At 32.3% G+C, this 22,063-nt stretch overlaps 1 protein-coding gene across 3 annotated transcripts in view; it reads right to left on the minus strand.

Annotated features, from left to right (window-relative positions):
• Window positions 1-22,063, minus strand: part of LOC114102455 (ankyrin repeat domain-containing protein 26) — a 117,792-nt gene that overhangs the window by 80,407 nt on the left and 15,322 nt on the right. For 2 of the 3 annotated variants that reach the window (XM_071611305.1, XM_071611306.1), the window contains exons 9-16: window positions 20,006-20,066; window positions 19,762-19,913; window positions 10,872-10,992; window positions 10,530-10,591; window positions 6,814-6,904; window positions 4,963-5,061; window positions 4,351-4,379; window positions 4,182-4,254 (exon numbers count right to left, since the gene is read on the minus strand). In XM_071611305.1, the coding sequence (XP_071467406.1) occupies window positions 4,182-4,254; window positions 4,351-4,379; window positions 4,963-5,061; window positions 6,814-6,904; window positions 10,530-10,591; window positions 10,872-10,992; window positions 19,762-19,913; window positions 20,006-20,066 (688 nt within the window). The remainder of the gene's footprint in view (window positions 1-4,181; window positions 4,255-4,350; window positions 4,380-4,962; window positions 5,062-6,813; window positions 6,905-10,529; window positions 10,592-10,871; window positions 10,993-19,761; window positions 19,914-20,005; window positions 20,067-22,063) is intronic. The other variant, XM_071611307.1, reaches the window with a different exon arrangement.

The following is a 22,063-nucleotide window of genomic DNA, read 5'->3' on the forward strand; positions in this document are numbered from 1 at the left end:
TGTTCTGACAAATTTTTTCTTTTATGACTCAGTGTGCTAGGTGAAGTCTTCCTTAATTGTGGTTATTATTCCCTACATGAACAGCTATTAACTTTCCTAAGGGCTACTGTAATACTTTTATCAATTTTTTATTGTATATTTACTACTTGTATTGTAAATTATTTCTTTCCATATCTATCCCTTTTGCTCCTAGGCTGTAAAAATAAAACAAACAAACAAACAAACAAAAAACATGTTGTGTCTGAGTAGGCAATCTTTAAATTTTTCCTACTTAGCCTAAAAGTTCTAAATATGCTGGGCCCCACATTTAAGTTTATGCTAAATACTAGGCTAAACAAAGTTATTCCTTCTCCTAATTCTTTTTGTTATTTATATGTAAGGGAAAGAATACATTATTTATATGTTATGTTAGGGGAAGAATCCACATGCCTTGTTAAAAGGTATTCTGTTTGGTTGTAGGTAAGAAGAATAAAACACAAGGTAAAAACTATGGTATCGCCAGGCACAGTGGTGCCTGCCGGTAATCTCAGTAGCTCGGAAGGCTGAGGCAGGAGGATCTCAAGTTCAAAGCCAGCCTCAGCAATTTAGCAAGGCACTAAGCAACTTGGTGAGACCCTGTCTCAAAATAAAATACAAAATAGGGCTATCTGTGGCTCATTGATTGAATGCCTCTGAGTTCAATCCCTGGTACCAACAAACAAAACAAAACAAAACAAAACACTACAACAAAACTATCATACTAGTCTGGGTGTCCAGAAAATGTGGTATATATACACAATGGAGTTTCATTTAGCCAAAAAGAAAATAAAATTATGGCATTTGTAGAACAATGGATAGAACTAGAAATGATCATGTTAAGTGAAATAAGTTAAACTCAGATTAAGGGTCCTATGTTTTTTCTAGTATGCAGAAGCTGGAGAGAAAAAAGGAAAACAACATTGGGAGTGGATCTCCTAAAAATAAAATTACTAGACGCCAAATTATAATGTTATATCGTTTGCATGTACAAATACGTAACAAGAAATTGCCTCAATATATACAAGTATGATATCAATAAAAAATGTAAAAAAGAAAAAAGCACATAAGGAAATTTTGCCACAAAAAGATTTTTGAAAAGTCAGAACTACAGTAATATGAAATCATGCACAGGTACTCTATAGTTGTATTCTCTATGTTTCTTTATTACTTTCTTTACTCTCTTTGTTTTCTGCCTTCTGTGATTCACATGAGGAGAATAATTCCTTAACAGAAACATGGCCCAAATATTCATCTTTTCTTTATTGGTTAAGGTTATCTTTCCAAATTCTATGGATGGTGACTGATTTTTAGTCACTGATTGTGATACAAAGGGATATTTATCAACAGGTTTCCTATTACTAGATCTTTTTTCAGATTTTTATAACTTTTAATTTTTTTTATTTGTTCATATTAGTTATATATAACATTAGAATTTATTTTGATTTAATAATAAATGCATGGAGTACAGTTTGCTCCAATTAAGTATCTAGTACTTACCTTTATCTCCCCCGCACCCTGCTCTCTTTCCTAAACACTAGAGATCTATTTATTTACTTTTTTTTTTTAAATTAGTGTCTTGTGGATATATATAATGGTAAGATTCACTGTAAGATTCATATATGTACATTGGAAAGTTAGGTCAGATTCATTCCACTGTTTTTAATCTTACCCTGTCTCTTCTCCCTCCCCCTCAATCTACTACTACTCCCTGAGCTTTCTTTTATTTTGATGGCATTCATCCCTCCATTTCGTTCCTCTCACTCTCCCCACACAAAGTTTAAAATAGCTTCTGTATATCAGAGAAAACATTAGACCCTTGACTTTCTGAGTCTGACGTATTTTACTTAGCAGTATAGTCTCTCAGTTCTATTTACCAGCAAATGATATAATTTTGTTCTTTTTCATGACTGAGTAAAACTCTGTTATGTATATATACCACATTTTTTTAATCCATTCATCTGTTGAAGGGCACCTAGGTTGGTTCCATATCTATTGTGAATGATGCTATGAACATTGATGTAGCTACATTCTTATACTATGCTGCTTTTAGATCTTTTGGATATATACCAAGGAGTGGGACAGCTGGGTCATATGGTGGCTCCCTTCCTAGTTTTTTGAAGACTCTCCATACTGGGGAGTGGTTGCACTAATTTTCCACCAATAATGTATGAGTGCACCTTTTCCCCCATATCTTCCCCAAAACTTATTATTATTTGTATTCTTGATAACTGTCATTCTGATTGAAGAGATGAAATCTCAATGTGGTTTTGATTTGCATTAAATTGCTAGATCTTTGACAAGTCTTATTACTGAGGATCAAACTAATAGAACTCTGATCTGAAAATTTTAAAAATAAGGTTTTAATATATTAGAACATAAATGATGATAACAGAAGTGAAACCAACTTATGCAAATTTTTTCTTCAGAGAAAGTCCCATGTCTACCTGTACCTCACATACATCTATTCCTTCATGGCTTATTGTATTTTATATATCCTGTACTTGCCATTCATTTAGATAAGTTTAATTACTTATTTATCATCTCCCTATTTTACTACATTTTTATTTATTGGTATTACAGTATTTTGTGTTTCACTCAGTCACCACTATCATATTTTATTTTCCAAGAAAGCATTATTTTTCATTAAGATTCTTCAGAAATATGAATTTTGTATTAAAATTTAGGTCTAATTATTCTAAATTTAAATATGCATGATAGTATTTGCATTATAAAAACATGGGCTTTAATGAATATACCATTTTATATAGAAAATATACTTTAACTACAATGAGATAGCCTTTCTTTAATGCCTCACAATTCACTTTTAAGTCTTGGATAAACACCATAAATTTTTACAAAAAATGATAGCTTTAAGTGATGTAATTGTTCCCATTTTTCAATGGGAAAGGGTAATAAGTCTAGGTACACAATAATTCATTCAAAAAATCCAATGAATATAGAGTGACATGAAATAGGGATGCATAGATAATTAAAATTTCTTTTTTTTTAAATAGACAAAATTGTCAGATTTAAACTTTTTAAGAATGAAAGAAAAAGAAATACAGAAGTGAAACTTTAAAAGCCATTTCATCAGGCTCCCTTATCATTTGATATCCATGAACATTATACATAGTTTAAAACTTTGGTACTAATCGTGATCTGAGAATCCCTGGAATTCAGCATCTGTTTCAGGGGTCCAAGAAGTCTAATTAATACTAAATATTATTTGCCATTTTCACATAAATGTATAGTGTATATCCAGAGACATGTATATTCAGACATATGATGTGTCATAAAAACATAGTTCTAATGGCTAATGAGTCAAATGTAATGGCTATTGGAAAGTATGACAGTGCATGCTTATTTTTTAAATCTTTCAGATATAGTTTCTAATATAGTAAATTTTGATAGATACAATCCACTTAAATAAAAGCTCTTTAGAGTGTAAAAATTGTTAATACTACAAAAGGATCCTAAGACCCAAAGTTTCAAAATTAGTTTTGAACTGTGTGTACCAAATAGTTATTAAAATGTGATTACTTTACCCATTATTAATAATCAAACATACAAAAACCCCAAAACATACCCAAACATGCTTGCACACAAACACAGTCTGTTAATCAGATCATCTGATTGGCTTAAGATCACCAGTATTAATAATACTTAAGAAAAAATAAAGTTAAATCACAATTGACGTGTTAGTAAGTAAAGCTTTACTCTAGGAAAACATCAGAATCCAATACATTTCTGGTTTTTTTTTTTCCCTAGAAGAGGCAGGATCTTGCTATATTGACTGAAGTAAAAAACTCTTTTCAGAGACACACTGAGGAGCTGGAATTACAGCCATGAGTACTGTGCCCAGCTCTCAATAAGCATTTTTTAAACTTTGCAAAAATCTTATAATCTCATTTAACCTCTGTGAATTCTAACAAGTATAGGGATTCCAAATTGGGAACTTTAGGGTACAGCAATGTAAAAATAGAAACATCTGAATTAAAGCTTATACTAAATTTTTCATGCTTTTTTTCAAACATGAACCAATAATTACATTTGTATTATTAAATCTTTCCATCAAACAGAAAAAAATTTGGGAATAAGAAGACTCAACACTTCAAATAGTTTAATGTAGTTCTTTCCAGAGTAACTTATATTACAAAGTTTACCTGATTTGAATGTTTGTACATCCTTCATTCCTATTGCTTTGCTCAGAAGAGAATCTTTCATTTCACTGGTAGTCTGGATGAATTTTGAAACAAGATATTTAATAAATAATGTTTACTGCATACAGCATGTAGTTAATAATTTCAAGATAAAAAAATAAAAGATATTTACCTTTAATTGAGGATATTTCTCAGGAGATTCTAAATAGCAAACAGGACATATAATCAATTATATGTAAATATGACAAAACCAACCACACATTTTTATGCAGGGTTAGTATGGAGCTGAATCCCCATGCTTAGGTTTGGAAATAAGTTTTTTTCCCCAGTGTTTGGATAGCAATATGAAAAATGTATTGAAGAAAAAATAAGAATACAGGTTTAACAAAACATGCAGTTAAGGTTTCAAAAGTGAGATTATATTTCTAATGACCATAACTGAAGTAGAAGTCTGCTCATGAACCAATGTGAACATGCTGCCTGAGGGATAGAAAAATGATCTCTAATCAGAGGAGCAAAACATGACACTGACAGGATGTCAAAGCTGATGGCAGAATGTAACAGCATAGGCCTTTAATGTAACACATTAGAATCATTTGTACCATTATACTACAAGTATTTATCAAGTCCCTCAATTTGTTCTGTATTTAGGAAGTACAAAGTTGTAATAACAGTTCAGTAATGCATAAATTTATTTCTCAACAAAGAAAGTTTTCTGAAATTATCAGCTTGGATATATACTTGTAGAATAATAGTTAATAAAAATATTCATTTTTTTCCATACCCATGTTGGCTACTGGTATGCCTACATTTCTTGTTTTCTCTAGTTTAGCCATCTTAAAGTTTCTTGATCCACTCATGCAAGATGGTATATAAATCATATCTAAGAAATAAGGTATAACAAGTTTTAATATTGAAATATGATTATCAAAAAAGAAAAACTAAATTGTCACAGAATTATTTGATATTAATAACCTTTTATATTTCAAAATCAGTGCTATATTTACTAAGAAAAAAATTTTGGTATTCAAGGAATTAATTCTATTGTCTCTTGTGTCCAGAATTAATCTGGTTTGGTGTATCATGCTGATCTTTAAAGGAATTTATGAAACAACTATTTTATCCCAAAAATGGCTTTAAGAAAGGCAATGCTTCTATACTCAATTAATTTCATTTGAGTAAATAATATTAATGCAACATACATCTTTAATGCCAGATAGTTAAAGAATGGAGAAGTAAGCAGCTGTAGTTTACCCAATTCTCAAATTCCCTACTGTTTCCAATAATCTCTGAGACAACAATAATCTAATTTGTGGTTTGAGTGAAAATACACTGAAGTCACCAGAATTGAGTTTTCTCTAGTTTCTGCATTACCTCCAAAATGTTTGTTTCCTTTCTTATTTCCTCTAAACAGTTCCTCTTCTTTTCAAAAATACCTCTAAATTCTGGTCTAGATTTTCTCCATTATATATATATATATTTAATGAGTTATTCCCACCACTTCTTTTCTTTTTATTTTGCAGTAGTATCTTAGAATTATATCTATTTCATCTTCCCTTTGATCCTTTCCCTCTGGGTAGAAAACATGCTGAGAAATAAAAACAAAATCTATACTTTCCCTTGACCCTGTAATCTCTTATATTATTATGAAATGGCTAGTCCTAGATTTCTCTAAAGTGAAGTCTATGTCCTTGCTGTTCAGAGTATTGTCTGAGGACCAGCAGCACTGGCATCACCTTAGACCTTATTAGAAACAAAAAATTACAGACCTGCTGAATCAGGAGTCATACTTTTAAAATGGTCCACAAAAAGTGATTCATGAAAGCTTGAGAAATTATGGTCTGAATTAATTCCCAATTCCTTTACCTTAATTTACCATTTTAGATTCCAGCCTCAAGTTCATCCCTATCATGTCCTCTAAAGTCATAAATTTTCTAAAGGTTTTATCAGACTATGGCTTTTCTGATCTTTCCAGAGCTAATCCTGCTCTTTTCTTCTTTACAATTCTCTTCATTTAAAAAAAAAAATTATTGTTTTTTTTTGTACATGACAGTAAATAATATACATCCATGGATGAATATATATATATATATATTTATATTCATTTATGGTAAATAAAACATAGCTCTGTATGATGAGTACTTCAATCCTTAATGCCTTCCCAACAGTGAGGAAAATGTTGAGAGGAAAAATTTTGCTTTATTTCTCAGTCAAACTTTGGAACTGGAAGCTTACTTTATATTCATCACACATTTTGAATACTCTGCTCTTCATTTTTCCAAATTACTTTATTTTCCCACTCTTCACTATGTACACCTGCTTCTTTTCCCTTCATTTACTTCCCATACTCTCTGCCTTTCTTAATTCTTTCCCTAATCTCTTTTCCATTTCCTTATTACTAACTTTCCTTATGTCCTAAAGTATCTTGAAAACGAACTAATAATTCAGCTCCTTTGACACTCTAAATTTAACCTGCTGCTGAAACTTGATAAGATATCTATTTACTACCATTGCACTTTTTTTCCACTTACTATGCATTTAATGAGTAAATTTCTTTGGCTATTAGAACATGTCAGTACTCATGTTTCAAATAAACACTTTGCCAAATGACTTTTTAATAAAACACAGCTCTTACCTTCGACTTGTCCATTGATATTGTTTCCTCTTTCATGCACAGCCCCAGATAAATGACTAACACCCTTTTGTGGAAGCCTCTCAGAGATACTCTAGTGAAATTAATATTAAGAATGAGTTGCATAAAGATTTCCTAATCATTTTATAAGATAGTTAAATTTCCTATTATAAAAGCAATTACATTTTAATATGAGAGACATATACATGAAAAACCAAACATTTCAATAAAGAACTTCATATACTTTGTTTAGATCAATACTATCTCTTATCCTCATATGGATAATGAGTAGATAAACTAAGCTTGGAAGGCCAGAGGAACATATCAATAGATAAAATACTAACAAATGTGCATACTTCAAAAAGAAACTAACTCCAGAACACCTAACTCTACTTTGCATTCCTTACCAAATGTAAGAGAACATTTAAAAAATACATATTTAAAAAAAATTCTTATAAGTACACTTGCAATGATACAGCATGAAACACTGCAAACACTTCTAAGGACAAGAAATAATTTAGTGATACTTGGTATGATAAGAAACTTCAGAGTGTGGCATGTTGAATCTAAACAAAGCATTGTAGAAGCTGCTTCATTAATGTAAACATGGATTTAGAAAATCTAAATATTTTTTGTAAGGTTTGGTGATGCATGTCTGTAATTCCAACTATTAGGGAGGCTGAGGCAGGAGGATCACAAGCTGGTGGTCAGCCTGGGCAACTCAATGAAATCCTGCTTCACTAGGAAAAATAAGAAGGGCTGGGGAATGTAGTTAAGCAAAAGAGTATTTTCATAGCATGTATGAGCCCTAGGGTTCAAATCTCTGTTACCATAAACAAAAAACAAAACAAAAAACTAACAATAAGACATAATAAAAAGAAAAAAAATCAAATATTTTTTGGTAAATTTTTACTTATAGGAAAAAATGGTTGAATAAAATTGACAGAGTAGGAAAAAAACTTATCTTTATGCTATGTTTAATAGTACACAAATACTAGATACAGTATTTAATCCTTTCTCAATTTAACAATGAATTTTAAAAAGAGTATAGCAAGTCTTAATAAAAAGGGATGTATAAGAACATTTACTAAGTGTCTAAAATGTGCCTGGCACTTATTTGTACATTTTCTTTTCTATGTATTACAATAATAATAATGATTATGACAATGATTATCTTACTCCCTGCTTTCCCTGACTGAAAGTAAATGATGGACAGATGTGATTCACTGTTCTTTCAGCAATATTCCCCTCCTAGACATTCACATGGTTGGCTCCTTCCCATCCTTTATAAGCTTTAGAGCAATCTATACTTCAGAGAGATCTTAGTACAAAATTTCATTCCCATATCCATTCCGCCTACAAACTCCCTCAGTATTTTTTAAATAAGCATTCTCTATTTACTTTATATGAAATACATGATTTACAAGTATTTATTGTTTATGTTTTTTTGTTCTATCACTATAGCATAAGCCCTTATCTGGTGTATTCTGTATAGAACTGCCTTCCACATAGTAGACTGTTAATAGCAGAAAATTATTCAAGGTCAAAACATTTACAATCTCATCAGAAGGTCTCAAGCACCAAATCACTATATTCCTATATAACATATCCAGTAACAGTTTATTGAAACTTACCATTTTAAAATTAGAAACATATATACCCCCTTCAACTTTTCCACTATTTTCTTGACACTTACTATTTTATTATCCTCATGTTTAAAAACAAGTCTCTATATTTAATAAGTCACTGAACACCACTGTGATCATTCTAACAAATAATCATTTTGTCTAATAAATATGAACACATTTCTTAGTTTACAAAGTATTTTCACATTTCTTAACCATATTTGTTCATTGAATATATCTAAGAGACATGGTACCATTTTTATGGTACTGTAAGGCTACTGACATCGTAATAGTTTAAATAAATTTTCCAAGATTTCAGAACTACTAAATGACAGAACCAGAATATTAACATTTTTTTTTTTTAACTTCAGCTACTATGCTGGTACCATTATTAAGCAGCTGCTTATACACAAGAAATCAGGTCTTTCCCATCTCTTTCTGCAGTGGTCACTTTAAAATAGTTTATCACTGTTTATACTTATGTTATGGCAAGCATGGCTGACATAAAGGTATTCAATAAATTTTATTTAAAAAATGGTTTGTATTTAACTAAAACATTAGAAAATCAAACTAACTATAGTCCTACACGTATAATTCTTCATGCTTTTCCTCCTCAGAGGCTGAAACATTCCTTGTAGATCTATTCTTAACAATCCATATATAATAATACTTTCACGTTCCACTTATCTAAGCTACAAAAAATTATAGTCCAAATTTTCTTTCTGAATCACATTAGAACCTTAACATATCCATATATAATACAGAGTCACATAGGTCATAGGTTGACTTGAAATAATTCATCAGTATTTAGATAAAGTTAATTTCAGAACCCAAGCTGATCCCCTGTGATTTCTAAGCTTTAGTTTTTGACACTACACTACATTGGCTTCATTAAATAAATCCTACAAGTTATCAGAATTTTAAAGTGCAGTGGTAATGTACTTATTAGAACTAATTACTTTATTAATTATAGGTTAAAATGTGAGGAAATTATTCCTTTTAGGAATATGCAGATGTGAGAAAGTAAAGTCAAAGCCCCCCCCCCCACCCTTTTTAAGAAATGTGATAATGTTTATTTTCAATACATGGGTTAAACAATAAATTGGAATGAACTGATGAGAAGATTAGTGATATGGAAGACTAAGCAGAATAGGTGTAACCAAATATAATACAGAAAGAAAAAGTCAAAGAAAATACAATTATTGTTACATATTTGATAACTCAGAAGGAATAAAACACATAAAGTTTGATCATTAAAAAATGAGGGATGAATAATCATCAAAAAAGTAATGATTTATAAGTTTCTAAAATTGAAAACTAAACATGATACTTCTTATTCAGAAGTACAGTAGGCATTAAAGAGTTGAATAAGTAAAAATAAGAAAACAAAAGTAGTCAAACTAACAACAAGAGAAGGAAAAGGCTTAAAATCAGTAAGAAAGAAAACAGATAACCTACAAAGATGACAGCAGAATTCCCACATTATTAAGGATACACTATAATTTAGAGAAAAAAATACTAGGATTTCAGACAAATATAATATTCAAGCTAGAACTGAATAATTAGCTAAATCATTTTTAGTAAAACACTTGTAAAATACTTTCAAAAGTAAAAACCAAGAACTTTAATTTCCACAGAAGATTTTAAAGATTATACTTCAAAAAGAAAAAAAGTTATTCAATATGAAATCTGAGAGTCAAAATACAAAGTAAAAAAATTCTTAAAAAACCCATGGGAATATCAAAATATGGTGAACACTGATTTTAAAAGAATCCATAAAACTTTGGTAACACAGGTTTAACCACATTTAGATATATTAAAGTATGATTCCAAATATTTAAAGTAAATCAAATGGTAACTCCTGTGCTATCTGAGTAATCTGACTGATGACAGTATAATTTATTAAGACAACTATTTTAATCACTAATTTAAAAAGATGGCACTTCTGTCATATAATTTGTAAAGTACTGATTATCCTTTTAACAGAGTGGATGAGCCATCAAAGGATTGACAGTGGAATAAACATAAAGCATCCTATTTAATGTTTTAACATCACTCAATGCTTATTCCAAAAATAATAATAACAGACAATACCTCAGAATCCCATGGTGATTCTTCCTCTTCCTCTTCTCCTAATCCTAATGCAGACATCAGATCTATAAAATGTATAACAGATACAGTAAAAATACTTATTACTGAGAAATTGAAATATATGTACAAGTCTGTCTCCATTCATAATATTTCAATAAAATAAAATGGAAGAGCAAAAAGGAATTTCAGAAGATTAATGCAGTTTCAAGAAGAAGTTGGTTGCAGGAGAATGACAGCAAAAATAAAATGTAAAAGAAATAGGTATCTTTTCTTGAATCTACACACTTTATTCTTTATAACGTTTTTTAAATCTAGAAAAATTTTCATAGATATTCACTAACTTACCACTTTTAATCTTTTTGTGTCCTGCATCAACATAAGTCAAATTCCCATTATTTGTTTGATCTTGCGAAGCACTTTTAGTACCATTTTCTTCTTTTCCAATTATTGGCTTTGTAGCCCCTTCCTGTTGAAAAAAGAGGAAAGAAAAATCAAGTTGAGAAAACATGTTAAACAACAAACATTTATTGTATCTATTAAATCCTAAGCACTATCATGGGATAAATTGAAAATAGAAAAGATTCCTTCTATTATCACGTAGAGACAGAGATATATAGAAATAATAAGAATAAAGTATAATTTATTAGCTCTACATTTGAAATGCATGCAGTTAAGCGCAAAAAGAACAGAATAGTCAGTTCTACCTAGAAAGCTCTGGGAATGCTGCAAATACAGGGTCTCATTTCAAAAGAAATACAAACTACAACGTGAGAGTGTGAAAGTTATTCTACACAGGACAGCAAAAGAATACAGCATGAAATCACACAACAAATGAAGAATAGTGAAGTAACGTGGTAAAACTGGAATACTAGGTTCTAGGAATGGCATTTAATAGATAAAACAGGAGGATCAGGGCCAAAGCACAAAAAATATGTGTCATGCTAGAATGTGAACTTTCCCCTTCATGTATGGGGATCTATTTAATAAGCAGATAAGTTTTAGCATTTAAAATGTCACTTGGGCAGCAAAGTATAGTTAAATGAACATTATGGCAGAAGGGAGAACAAGAGAAATACATTTCAAAATGACAAGTGAGAAGGTGAATCCCAGTAATATGATATAAAAAATGGTAAGCAGAATATACAGAAGTAGTCTGGTGGTTTGGGAGAGAGATTGAGTTCAAACTTTCTTAGCTTTAGTGTTTCAGTGCTGTTTACAATGTGATAATTACTACAATGGGGAAATGGATGACAGATTAATATAGAGTGAGCAAAGGGTTACATTAATGTCTAAAGATGAGAACATATAAAATTTAAGGCACTCAGGGGACTTAAATGCCATAATTGAATAAATACATTCAAAGTAGAAATATATGACCTCAATGAGGAAATGCATATGGACCAAAGAAATAAAATTTTGTAAAATATACTAAACTGTTATAATTAAATAAAGCAAACCTACATAGAACTCTGAAATTTTACAAATGAACAAAAGAGGTTGAAAAATGGGGGACCACATTTTCAAATATATATATCAACACTTATTTCAATGATATAAAAACATTCTCTTATTGATATATGCAAATACTTGTTTCTGGGATGTACTAATATGCATTTTTTAATCTAATGAAAATATTTAATTCTAAGATACTAATTCAAGATGCTGCAAGAAGACTCCCTTTTAACGAAAAATCCTAAGTCTGGCATGGTGGCACATGCCTATAATTCCAGTGACTTGGAAGGCTGAGGCAGAAAAATGAAAAGTTTGAGACCAGCCTCACCAACTAAGTGAGGCCCTAAGAAACCTAGTGAGATCCAGTTTCAAACTAAAAAAATTAAGGAGCATTCCAAGATGGCAGGCAAGAGGAAGGCAGCATTCTGTGTCACTCTTTGACCCAGTTCTCACCTAGTTGGAATATTGCATCTCGGAGAGTGTAAGAGGACCCCCATACAGCTGATTTCTGTAGAAGTCACCAGCATTGTGACCCCCACAGAGCTCAGAGCCTCAGCATTTGAGTAGGACTCTGGAATACTAGGTTCCTAAACTCAAAGCCCACAGTTCTAGCCCATGCACGGCTCTCAAGCTGCTTAGCAGAATCACCTATCAGCACATCTGCAGAACTCCAGATTGTGATCCGCTCCCACGCAAGTCACTCAGCTACTACCTACCCACAGCCCAATGTCATCTCCTGGTTCCCCCCATTTACCCAGATGCCCCGGTGATAGAAGCAGACTGCCTCTTCTTGAAACCTTTCTTGCCATTATTTGGTGGGGGCAGCTCTCAGATCATATCTCCATCTGGCCAGGTACCAGGTATCCAACTCCCCCCACCCTTGGTGGCAGTAACTTGGCACAGTGACCACCCAACACAGAAACAGCTCTCAGTTGGGCAGGTGTGGAGTGTGACCACTTGGTGTGAGCCTGGGTGTGGGAGATCCTGCAGTTGGGAACTTCTAAGTGAGAGGGAGATAATACTGGCTGCTCAAGTCAGACGAGAGGTCCCCAAAAAAGACCCGTGAAGTGCCATCTCCCTGCAGGAACTGGTGAGTGGCACTCCCCGCTTCCAGACGCCCTACATCAGGACCAGTCTTCCCATCCTTGTTATCTACACCATCCTGAGGGCAGAGACACCAGCTTAGAATAGACAACCCCACCTATTAGATGAGAAGAAAAACAGAAAAGATACAGATCTCTAAAACTAGCAACAACCCGTTTCTTCTTTCGAGTATTTTTTTTCTTTCTCTTCTACCACTCTATTCTCCAGCCCTCACATCCCCAACATATGTGAAACCAAGAACTTTGCATGAAATACGACTTTGAGGACTGAGTTAGCTGAATAATATAATATAGAGGGGTTGTATATGTTCTTTTGTTTTCTTTCTTTTTTTCTTCTTTCATTTTTATTTCCTCCTCCAAATATTACTATTTTAACATCCTGTATTTTTCTAAATACATGTGTGTTTGTTTTATGTAGTCTGTCTTCCCATGTACTTGTGTACCCTAAATTACTTCCTGTCTATTCTCTTGCTACTAACCCTCTTCACTAGATTTCTTTTTCACATTTCTTAAGATATATTAACTCTATATCCTCACATCCTTCCTCCTCAGCATATTGTGCTATGCCCCACCCCAGTGTCTACCGTCAAAAACTGTAAACCTTTTTATGAAACTACTGATTATATTTTAGATAATAATTGAATCCAACATGTCTCTACATTGAGAGTAAACATCTTAATAACAAAAAAATTGTTCTTAGATGATATATTGTTGATATTGGGATCTGTTAACATTGTCCTTCCCCACAAAGGAGGGATCTGGGAAACCTACAAGAGCATTACAAATGTATAGGGTAAAAAAAAAAAATAACACCCCAGACCCACAGAGCTGGAAAGGAAGACACAAAAGCAACATAAAAAGACAAGGGAACAAAGTACCACAAACAAATCAAGACACCACATCATTAGAATCATTGGCAGCCACAGCAGGAAAAAAATGACAGAGAAAGAGTTCAGGATATACATGGTTAAAATGTTCTGTGAACTCAAGGAATATATAAGAGAGCAAATACAAGCAGTGAAACATTACTGACTTCAACAAGGAACTGCATAAACAAAGTCAAGAAGAAAAGGATCACCTCAACAGGGAGATAGAGATTCTAAAAACAACAACAACAACAACAACATTAAATTAAATTAAAAAAATAAAAACAAACAAAAAACCCAGAAATCCTTGAAATGAAAAAAACAATAAACCAAACTAAAAGCTCAAATGAAAGCATCACCAACAGAGTAGACCACTTGAAGACAGGACATGACACAATGAAGATAAAAATATATAATCTTGAAAAGAACATAGAACACACTACTATAAAGGTAAGAAACCATGAACAGAACATTCAAGAAACATGGGATAGCATAAAAAGACCAAATTTAAGAGTTATTGGGATAGAGGAAGGCATAGAGGTCTAAATCAAAGGAATGAACAATCTATTCAATGAAATAATATCAGAAAGCTTTCCAAACATGAAGAATGAATTGGAAATCAAAATTCAAGAAGCCTACAGGACGCTGAAAGTACAAAATCCCAAGAGATCCACACCAAGGCACATTATATAAAAATGCCCAACACACAGAATAAGGAGAGAATTTTAAAAGCCACGAGAGAAAGGAGTCAGATTACATACAGAGGAAAACCAATTAGGATAAGAGCAGATTTTTCAACACACACCCTGAAAGCTACAAGATCCTGGAACAATATATATCAAGCTCTGAAAGAAAATGAGTGCCAACCAAGAATCTTGTATCCAGCAAAATTAAGCTATAGATTTTAAGATGAAATAAAAACCTTCCATGAAATATGAAAGTTAAAAGAATTTATAGCTAGAAAACTGGCACTACAAAACATCCTTGGCAAAATATTCCATGAAGAGGAAAAACAAAACAACAATTAAAATCAGCAGAGGGAGGTAGTACCCTAAAGGAAAAACTAATTAAAGAAGAAAATTGAGTCAAGTTAAATAACAAAAATAAACAAATATGACTGGGAATACAAACCATGTCTCAATAATAACCCTGAATGTTAATGGGTTCAACTCACCAAACAAAAGACATAGGCTAGCAGACTGGATTTTTAAAAAGATCCAACAATATGCTGCCTCCAAGAGACTCATCCAACGGGAAAAGACATACAGACTGAAGGGGAAAGGTTGGTAAAAAGTTACCACTCACATGGACTGAGGAAGTAAGCAGGGGTTTCCATCCTCGTGTCAAATAAGTAGAGTTCAAGCAAAAGTTAACCAAAAAAGATAAAGATGGACATTACATACTGCTGATACCAATACTCTCCAATTTATTTCAGGAAATAGAAAAAGAGGCAGCAGGTCCAAACTCATTCTATGAGGCCAATATCACCCTGATTCCAAAACAAAGCAAAGACACATCAAAGAAAGAAAACTTCAGACCAATATCTCTAATGAACATAGATGCAAAAATTCTCAATAAAATTCTGGCAAATCAAATACAAAAACATATCAAAAAGATAGTACATCACAATCAAGTGGGGTTCATTTCAAGAATGTAAGGTTGGTTCAACATACAGAAATCAATAAATGTAATTCATTACATCAATAGACTCAAAGATAAGAATCATATTATCATCTCAATAGATGCAGAAAAAGCATTTGACAAAATACAGCACCTCTTTATGTTCAAAACACTAGAAAAACTAGGATTAACAGGAACATATCTCAACATTGTAAAGGCTATCTATGCTAAGCCTCAGGCCAACATTATTCTAAATGGAGAAAAATTGAAGGCATTCTCTCTAAAAACTGGAACAAGACAGAGATGCCCTCTTTCACCACTTCTATTTGACATAGTTCTTGAAACACTGGCCAGAGCAATTAGACAAAATAAATTAAAGAGATACATATAGGAAAAGAAGAACTTAAATTAGCACTATTTGCTGATGATATGATTCTATACCTAGAAGACCCTAAAAATTCCACCAGAAAACTTCTAGACTTAGTAAATGAATTCAGCAAAGTAGCAGGATATAAAATCAACACCCATAAATCAAAGGCATTTCTGTTCATCAGTGACAAATCCACAGAAAGGGAAATGAGGAAAATCACCCCATTTACAATAACCTCAAAAAAAAAAAAAATTGGGAATCACCGTAACGAAAGAGGTGAAAGATCTATACAATAAAAACGACAGAACCCTATAGAAAGAAATCAAAGAAGACTATAGAAGATGGAAAGATCTACCTTGCTCTTGAATAGGTAGAATTAATATTGTCAAAATGACCATACTACCAAAAGCACTATCCAGATTTAATGAAATTCCAATCAAAATCCCAGTGGCATTCCTCATAGAAATAGAAAAAGCAATCATGAAATTCATCTGGAATAATAAGAGACCCAGAATAGCTAAAGAAACCCTTAGCAGGAAGAATGAAGCAGGTGGCATCACTATACCAGACCTTGAACTGTACTACAGAGCAATAGTGACAAAAATAGCATGGTATTGGCACCAAAACTGACTGGTAGACCAATGGTACAGAATAGAGGACCCAGAGACTAACCCACAGAATTAGAATCATCTTACATTAGACAAAGGTGCCAAAAGGGTGCATTGGAGAAAAGATAGCCTCTTCAACAAGTGGTGCTGGGAAAACTGCAAACCCATATGCAACAAAATGAAATTAAATTCCTATCTCTCACCATGCACAAAACTCACTCAAAGTGGATCAAGAACCTAGGAAATAAACCAGAGACTTTGCGTGTAATAGAAAAAAAAGTAGGCACTAATCTTCATCATGTGGGATTAAGCCCCAACTTCCTTAATAAGACTCCTACAAAGTTAAAACCAAGAATCAATAAATACGATAGATTCAAACTAAAAAGTTTCTTCTCAGCAAAAGAAACAATCTGTGAGGTGAATAGAGAGCCTACATTCTGTGAGCAAATTTGTACTCCTCATACATCAGATAGAGCACTAATCTCTAGGGTATATAAAGAACTCAAAAAGCTAAGCACCAGAAAAACAAATAACCCAATCAACAAATGGCCCAAGGACATGAATAGACATTTCTCAGAAGAGGATATACAATCAATCAACAAATATATGAAAAAATGTTTATCATCTCTAGCAATAAGAGAAATGCAAATCAAAACTACTCTGTGATATCATCTCACTCCAGTCAGAATGTAAGCCATTATGAAGAGAAACAACAATAAGTATTGGTGAGGATGTGGGGAAATAGGTACGCTCATATATTGCTGGTGGGACTGCAAATTGGTGCAACCAATATGAAAAGCAGTAGGAGATTCCTTGGAAATCTGGGAATGGAACCACATTTCACATGGCTATCACTCTCCTAGGTCTATACCCCAGGACTTAAAAACAGCATATTAAAGTGACACAGCCACATCAATGTTTATAGCAGCACAATTCACAAAAAGCTAAACTGTGGAGCCAACCTAGATGCCTTTCAGTTGATGAATGGATAAAAAAAAAAAAAGTGGTACATATACAGAATGGAATTTTACTCAGCAATAAAAGATAATAAAATCATGGCATTTGCACAGAAATGGATGGCATTGGAGAAGATAATGCTAGGTGAAGTTAGCCAATCCCCTCAAAAAAAAAAAAAAAAAAAAAAAAGCCAAATGTTTTCTCTAATATAAAGAGGCTGATTCAAAGTGGGGTAGGAAGGGGGTCCATGGGAGGAATAGATGAACTCTAGATAGGGCAGAGGGGTGAGAGGGAAAGGGAGGGGGCAAGGGGTTAGCAAGGGTGGTGGAATGTAATAGACATCATTATCCAAAGTACATGTATGAAGACATGAATTGGTGTCAACATTTTATATACAACCAGAGATATGAAAAATTGTGCTATATATGTGTAAAAAGAATTGTAATGTATTCTGCTGTCATTTAATTTTTAAAAAAATTAAAAAAAAACTGTGGAAGAAATGCTAACTACAATAAAAGTTTTTGTTAAAAAAATAAGAAAAAATTAAAAGGGCTGGAGATATGGCTCAGTGGTAGAGTATCCCTGGGTTCAATTCCCAGTATCAAAATAAATAAGTAAATAATCCTAAAAGTTTTAACTTATAAACTTAGACATGGTGGGTCACATCTGAAGTCCAAGATACATGGAAGGCTGCGGTGGGAGAATTACTTGATCCCAGGAAATTGAGGCTAGCCTAGGTATACAGCGTGACCCTCATCTTAAAAAACAAAAGAGAAATGATTATGTGATTATAGATCAGGTATTTTAAAGTACCAGTATGATGTAAGGAAAAAGTATAAAACCCAGTTTTAAAATTCACATGGTTTCCCTATAAACAGTATACTAATAGTTCTAATTTTCTATTTATACTATGTGGATTGGGGGTTAAAAATTGGAGAAAGTATAGACTATTAAAAACTTTTCCAAGGTGAAGATTTCTAAGTCTTTAAATACTTTTCAAATACTGCTCAAATATTTGTTAATCAGGATCCAATATTCATATGAAGAAGAAAACAATTTAAAAATATCTAATCATTAGAATTATTAGGCTTTAAAGATAAAAGAATTTACACATAAGGTTTAACAACTATGAATATTTGGGCTGGGATGCAGCTGAGTAGTAGAGCACTTGTCTAGCATGTGCTCAGATCTGGGTCCAATCTCCAGCAATACAAAGAAGAACCTAATTAATATAATCAGAAATTTAAATCAATGAAAACATTAAATAAAATGCTTACTTATTTGTTCTTTATTCTCTGTTGGTTTCTGGGGATCTAAACCAAGGCCTTGCACATGCTAGGCAAGTACTGTGTTACTAAAATACATACCCAACCCTATTAATTCTTTATTCTCAAAAAAGATCTAAAACATGGGCCTGAGAATGTAGCTCACTGGTAAAGCACTTGTCTAGCATGTACAAAGTGAAAAAAAAAAAATCCAAACAGTTATCAAAATTATATACCCAAACAGAAAGATAAATTAGATAAATAATACTAAGTTAGAAACTATAAGAACAAAAAAGTAAAAAATTAGTAATTCATAATAAATCTCAAGAGGCATAAAACAGATTTCAGTTTGCATTATATATGAACACAGGTTTTGCTGAATTAAATATAAGATATCACTTTGCTAAATTTAAAAGCAAGAATTAAATTTTCTTTCAGTTTCTCATTAAAATCAACAATAAATCACTCAGAAAAATCTAATTTTTATCATATTTTACAACAGTTTCTGGTCTCATTTAATACATGTGTTTATAATGTCTTTCCTCTTAACTCTCTTATTTAATCTTGATAGTTATCTTGCCTTTCTTAAGTGAATTCTTCCCATAAGTTCCCCTTCTCAGTTTCATATTCTCTTGGGTTGCTTTCTAATTTTTTCCTTCCATTATGGCATATCTAAGAATTCCTGTACATATATCTCAACTTTGGTATATTTGTTTTCTTTCTTTCTTTTTTTTAAAAAATATTTATTTTTTAATTTTAGGTGGACACAATATCTTTATTTTTTATTTTTGTATGTGGTGTTGAGAATCAAATCCAGCGCCCCGTGTATGCCAGGCGAGCGCACTACTGCTTGAGCCACATCCCCATCCCTGCTATATTTGTTTTCTGTTATGATCTTATTGCCTTATATTTCTTTTAGGATCTTTGTCATCATTATGTAGATTAGGGAGATGATATAAATAAAACATGAAAAAAGAGCTTTAAAAATACCTACATTTGGGTCAGATGACAAAATGGAAGGACCTGAAAAACTCTGTTTAACCGATGTTTTAGGAAGGGTTTCATCCATGTCTTCATTTTGACTATCAGAATCACTGCTATCAAACAAGGTTCTATTTTCTGGTTTCAAAATATCATATTTTGCTCCTATAAAAATAAAAACCAATTAAAGAGTAAATATCTGTAATTTCAAATTAGTGAATAGCAGAAGAATAGGAGTCAATCTTCAAATAACTTACGATTTTTCTTGAATTGTTGAGTAGTAGTCCATAGCTCTGTTAAGTTCACTTTTGGGAAATTCTAGGGGGAAAAAAAAAACTTGAAAAATAACAAGTATCAAATTTGATAGAAAATTCAAATATTCACCAGTACAATACAATCTAACACAAAGTACACAGGTTTAGGAATCATTCACATGTAGATTCAAACTCCAATTCTGCCATTTATTAAATTACATTTTATCATAGGTTGAAGATTATGAGATTATAGAGACATCCCACAAATATTACTCCTTACCTCTAACTATTATAGAAATACTATGATATCCATTAGATAATTTTCTTTTAAAAATTTTTTTATTTGTTCTTTTAAAATATACATGAAAGTACTGTGTATTTTAACATATTAAACATACATGGAGTATAACATTCCAATTAGGATTCCAGTCTTGTAGTTGTAGATGATGTGGAGATTGTCTGTGGTATAATCATATATGTACATAAGAAAGTTATATCCAATTCATTTTACTGTCGTTCCTATTCCTAACCCCATCTCTTCCCTTTATTCCCCTTTAGACAATTTTCTTAATCAACATATTCTAGAAAAAAATGATCCCTCTATAGTTTACTTTAAAAAAAAACCTAACATTTTAGCAAATTTTAAATTGTTATATTTTGAATGTGTTTGCATAATTTACATTTGCATGAATTACTTCAAGGGGAAAACATGAGTTTAGTTTTTAATAGTATTTTATTTATATAAGTTGGCATTGCAAGCAGTATAAATAATCATTTTAAAACTCCCACTTCTCTATGAACTACAAGAGGTTAGGAACACATATGTGTGTTTGTAATTTGGAGCACTTAAAATAAGGTGTCAAATGAAAAAAAAAATGATTATATGATAATTTTAGCTCTTTCCATGAAGGAGATGAAGAATAAATCTTGTGGGGCAGTGACTGATGAACAAAAGTCACATTCAACTATGAAACAGAAAGGTGTAACAAGCCAGGCTCAGAGGCACACACCTCCCAGTGGCTTGGGAGGCCGAGGCAGAAGGATCAAGAGTTCAAAGCCAGCCTCAGCAAAGTTGAGGCACTAAGCAAATCAGTGAGACCCTGTATCTAAATAAAATACAAAATAGGTCTGGGGATGTGGCTCAGTGGTCAAATGCTCCTTGAGTTCAATCCCCAGTACCGTCTTCCCCTAAAAAGAAAGATGTAACCAAATATGACAATAATGGAGACGAATGTATTGAAAGAATTAACACTGAAGAAATTTTTCTGTAAGAAAAAGGTAAGGGAGGAGGAACAAAAAAAACAAAACAAAAATTTAATACAAAAAAAAAAGAGGATACATTTTCTCAATAGACCTAACCTGAAGTTAAATATATGAAACATTTAAAGGATATACAAATTTAAGTCACATTTTTAGAAACCTAATATCATTAGATATATCATACATACAAATACATTATACAAGTAATACTCCATTAATAGAAATATATTTGTTCATTTATTCACATTCAAAAATATTAAAAATCCTTCTTATGTGTAAGTAATTTTTTTGGGGGGGGGGACTAGGGATCAAACCCAGGGGTGCTAAGTTGCTTAGGGCATCACTGGCTGGTTTTGAACTGGCAATCCTCCAGCCTCCACCTTCCAAGCCACTAGGATAACATGTGTGTACCACCATGCCTGATGAAATAAGATCTTTTCTTTTTTTAAAATATTTATTTTTTAGTTGCAGTTGGACACAATACCTTTATTTTATTTATGTGGCGCTGAGGATCGAACCCAGGTCCTTGAATGCACTAGGCAAGTGCTCTACTGCTAAGCCACAACTTCAGCCCCAAGATCTTTATAATAGTGGGTTTCTATGCTTATAATCCTTGACCAAATTTCATATTTGCTCTATTTTGGGCAAACTTTTCCTAATATGATTTTCTGGTCATGATGTATTTTCCAGCCCACCCCACCTCCTTTTTTTTTTTTTTTTTTACATTTACACTTCTTCAAAGTATATACCAGTCTTTTGGCATTTACAAAAGTAAAAACATTAAAAAAAATCAGAAGTCAA

The sequence above is a fragment of the Marmota flaviventris genome, chromosome 4 (genome assembly GCF_047511675.1).
Source record: "Marmota flaviventris isolate mMarFla1 chromosome 4, mMarFla1.hap1, whole genome shotgun sequence".
Classification (NCBI taxonomy): domain Eukaryota; kingdom Metazoa; phylum Chordata; class Mammalia; order Rodentia; family Sciuridae; genus Marmota; species Marmota flaviventris.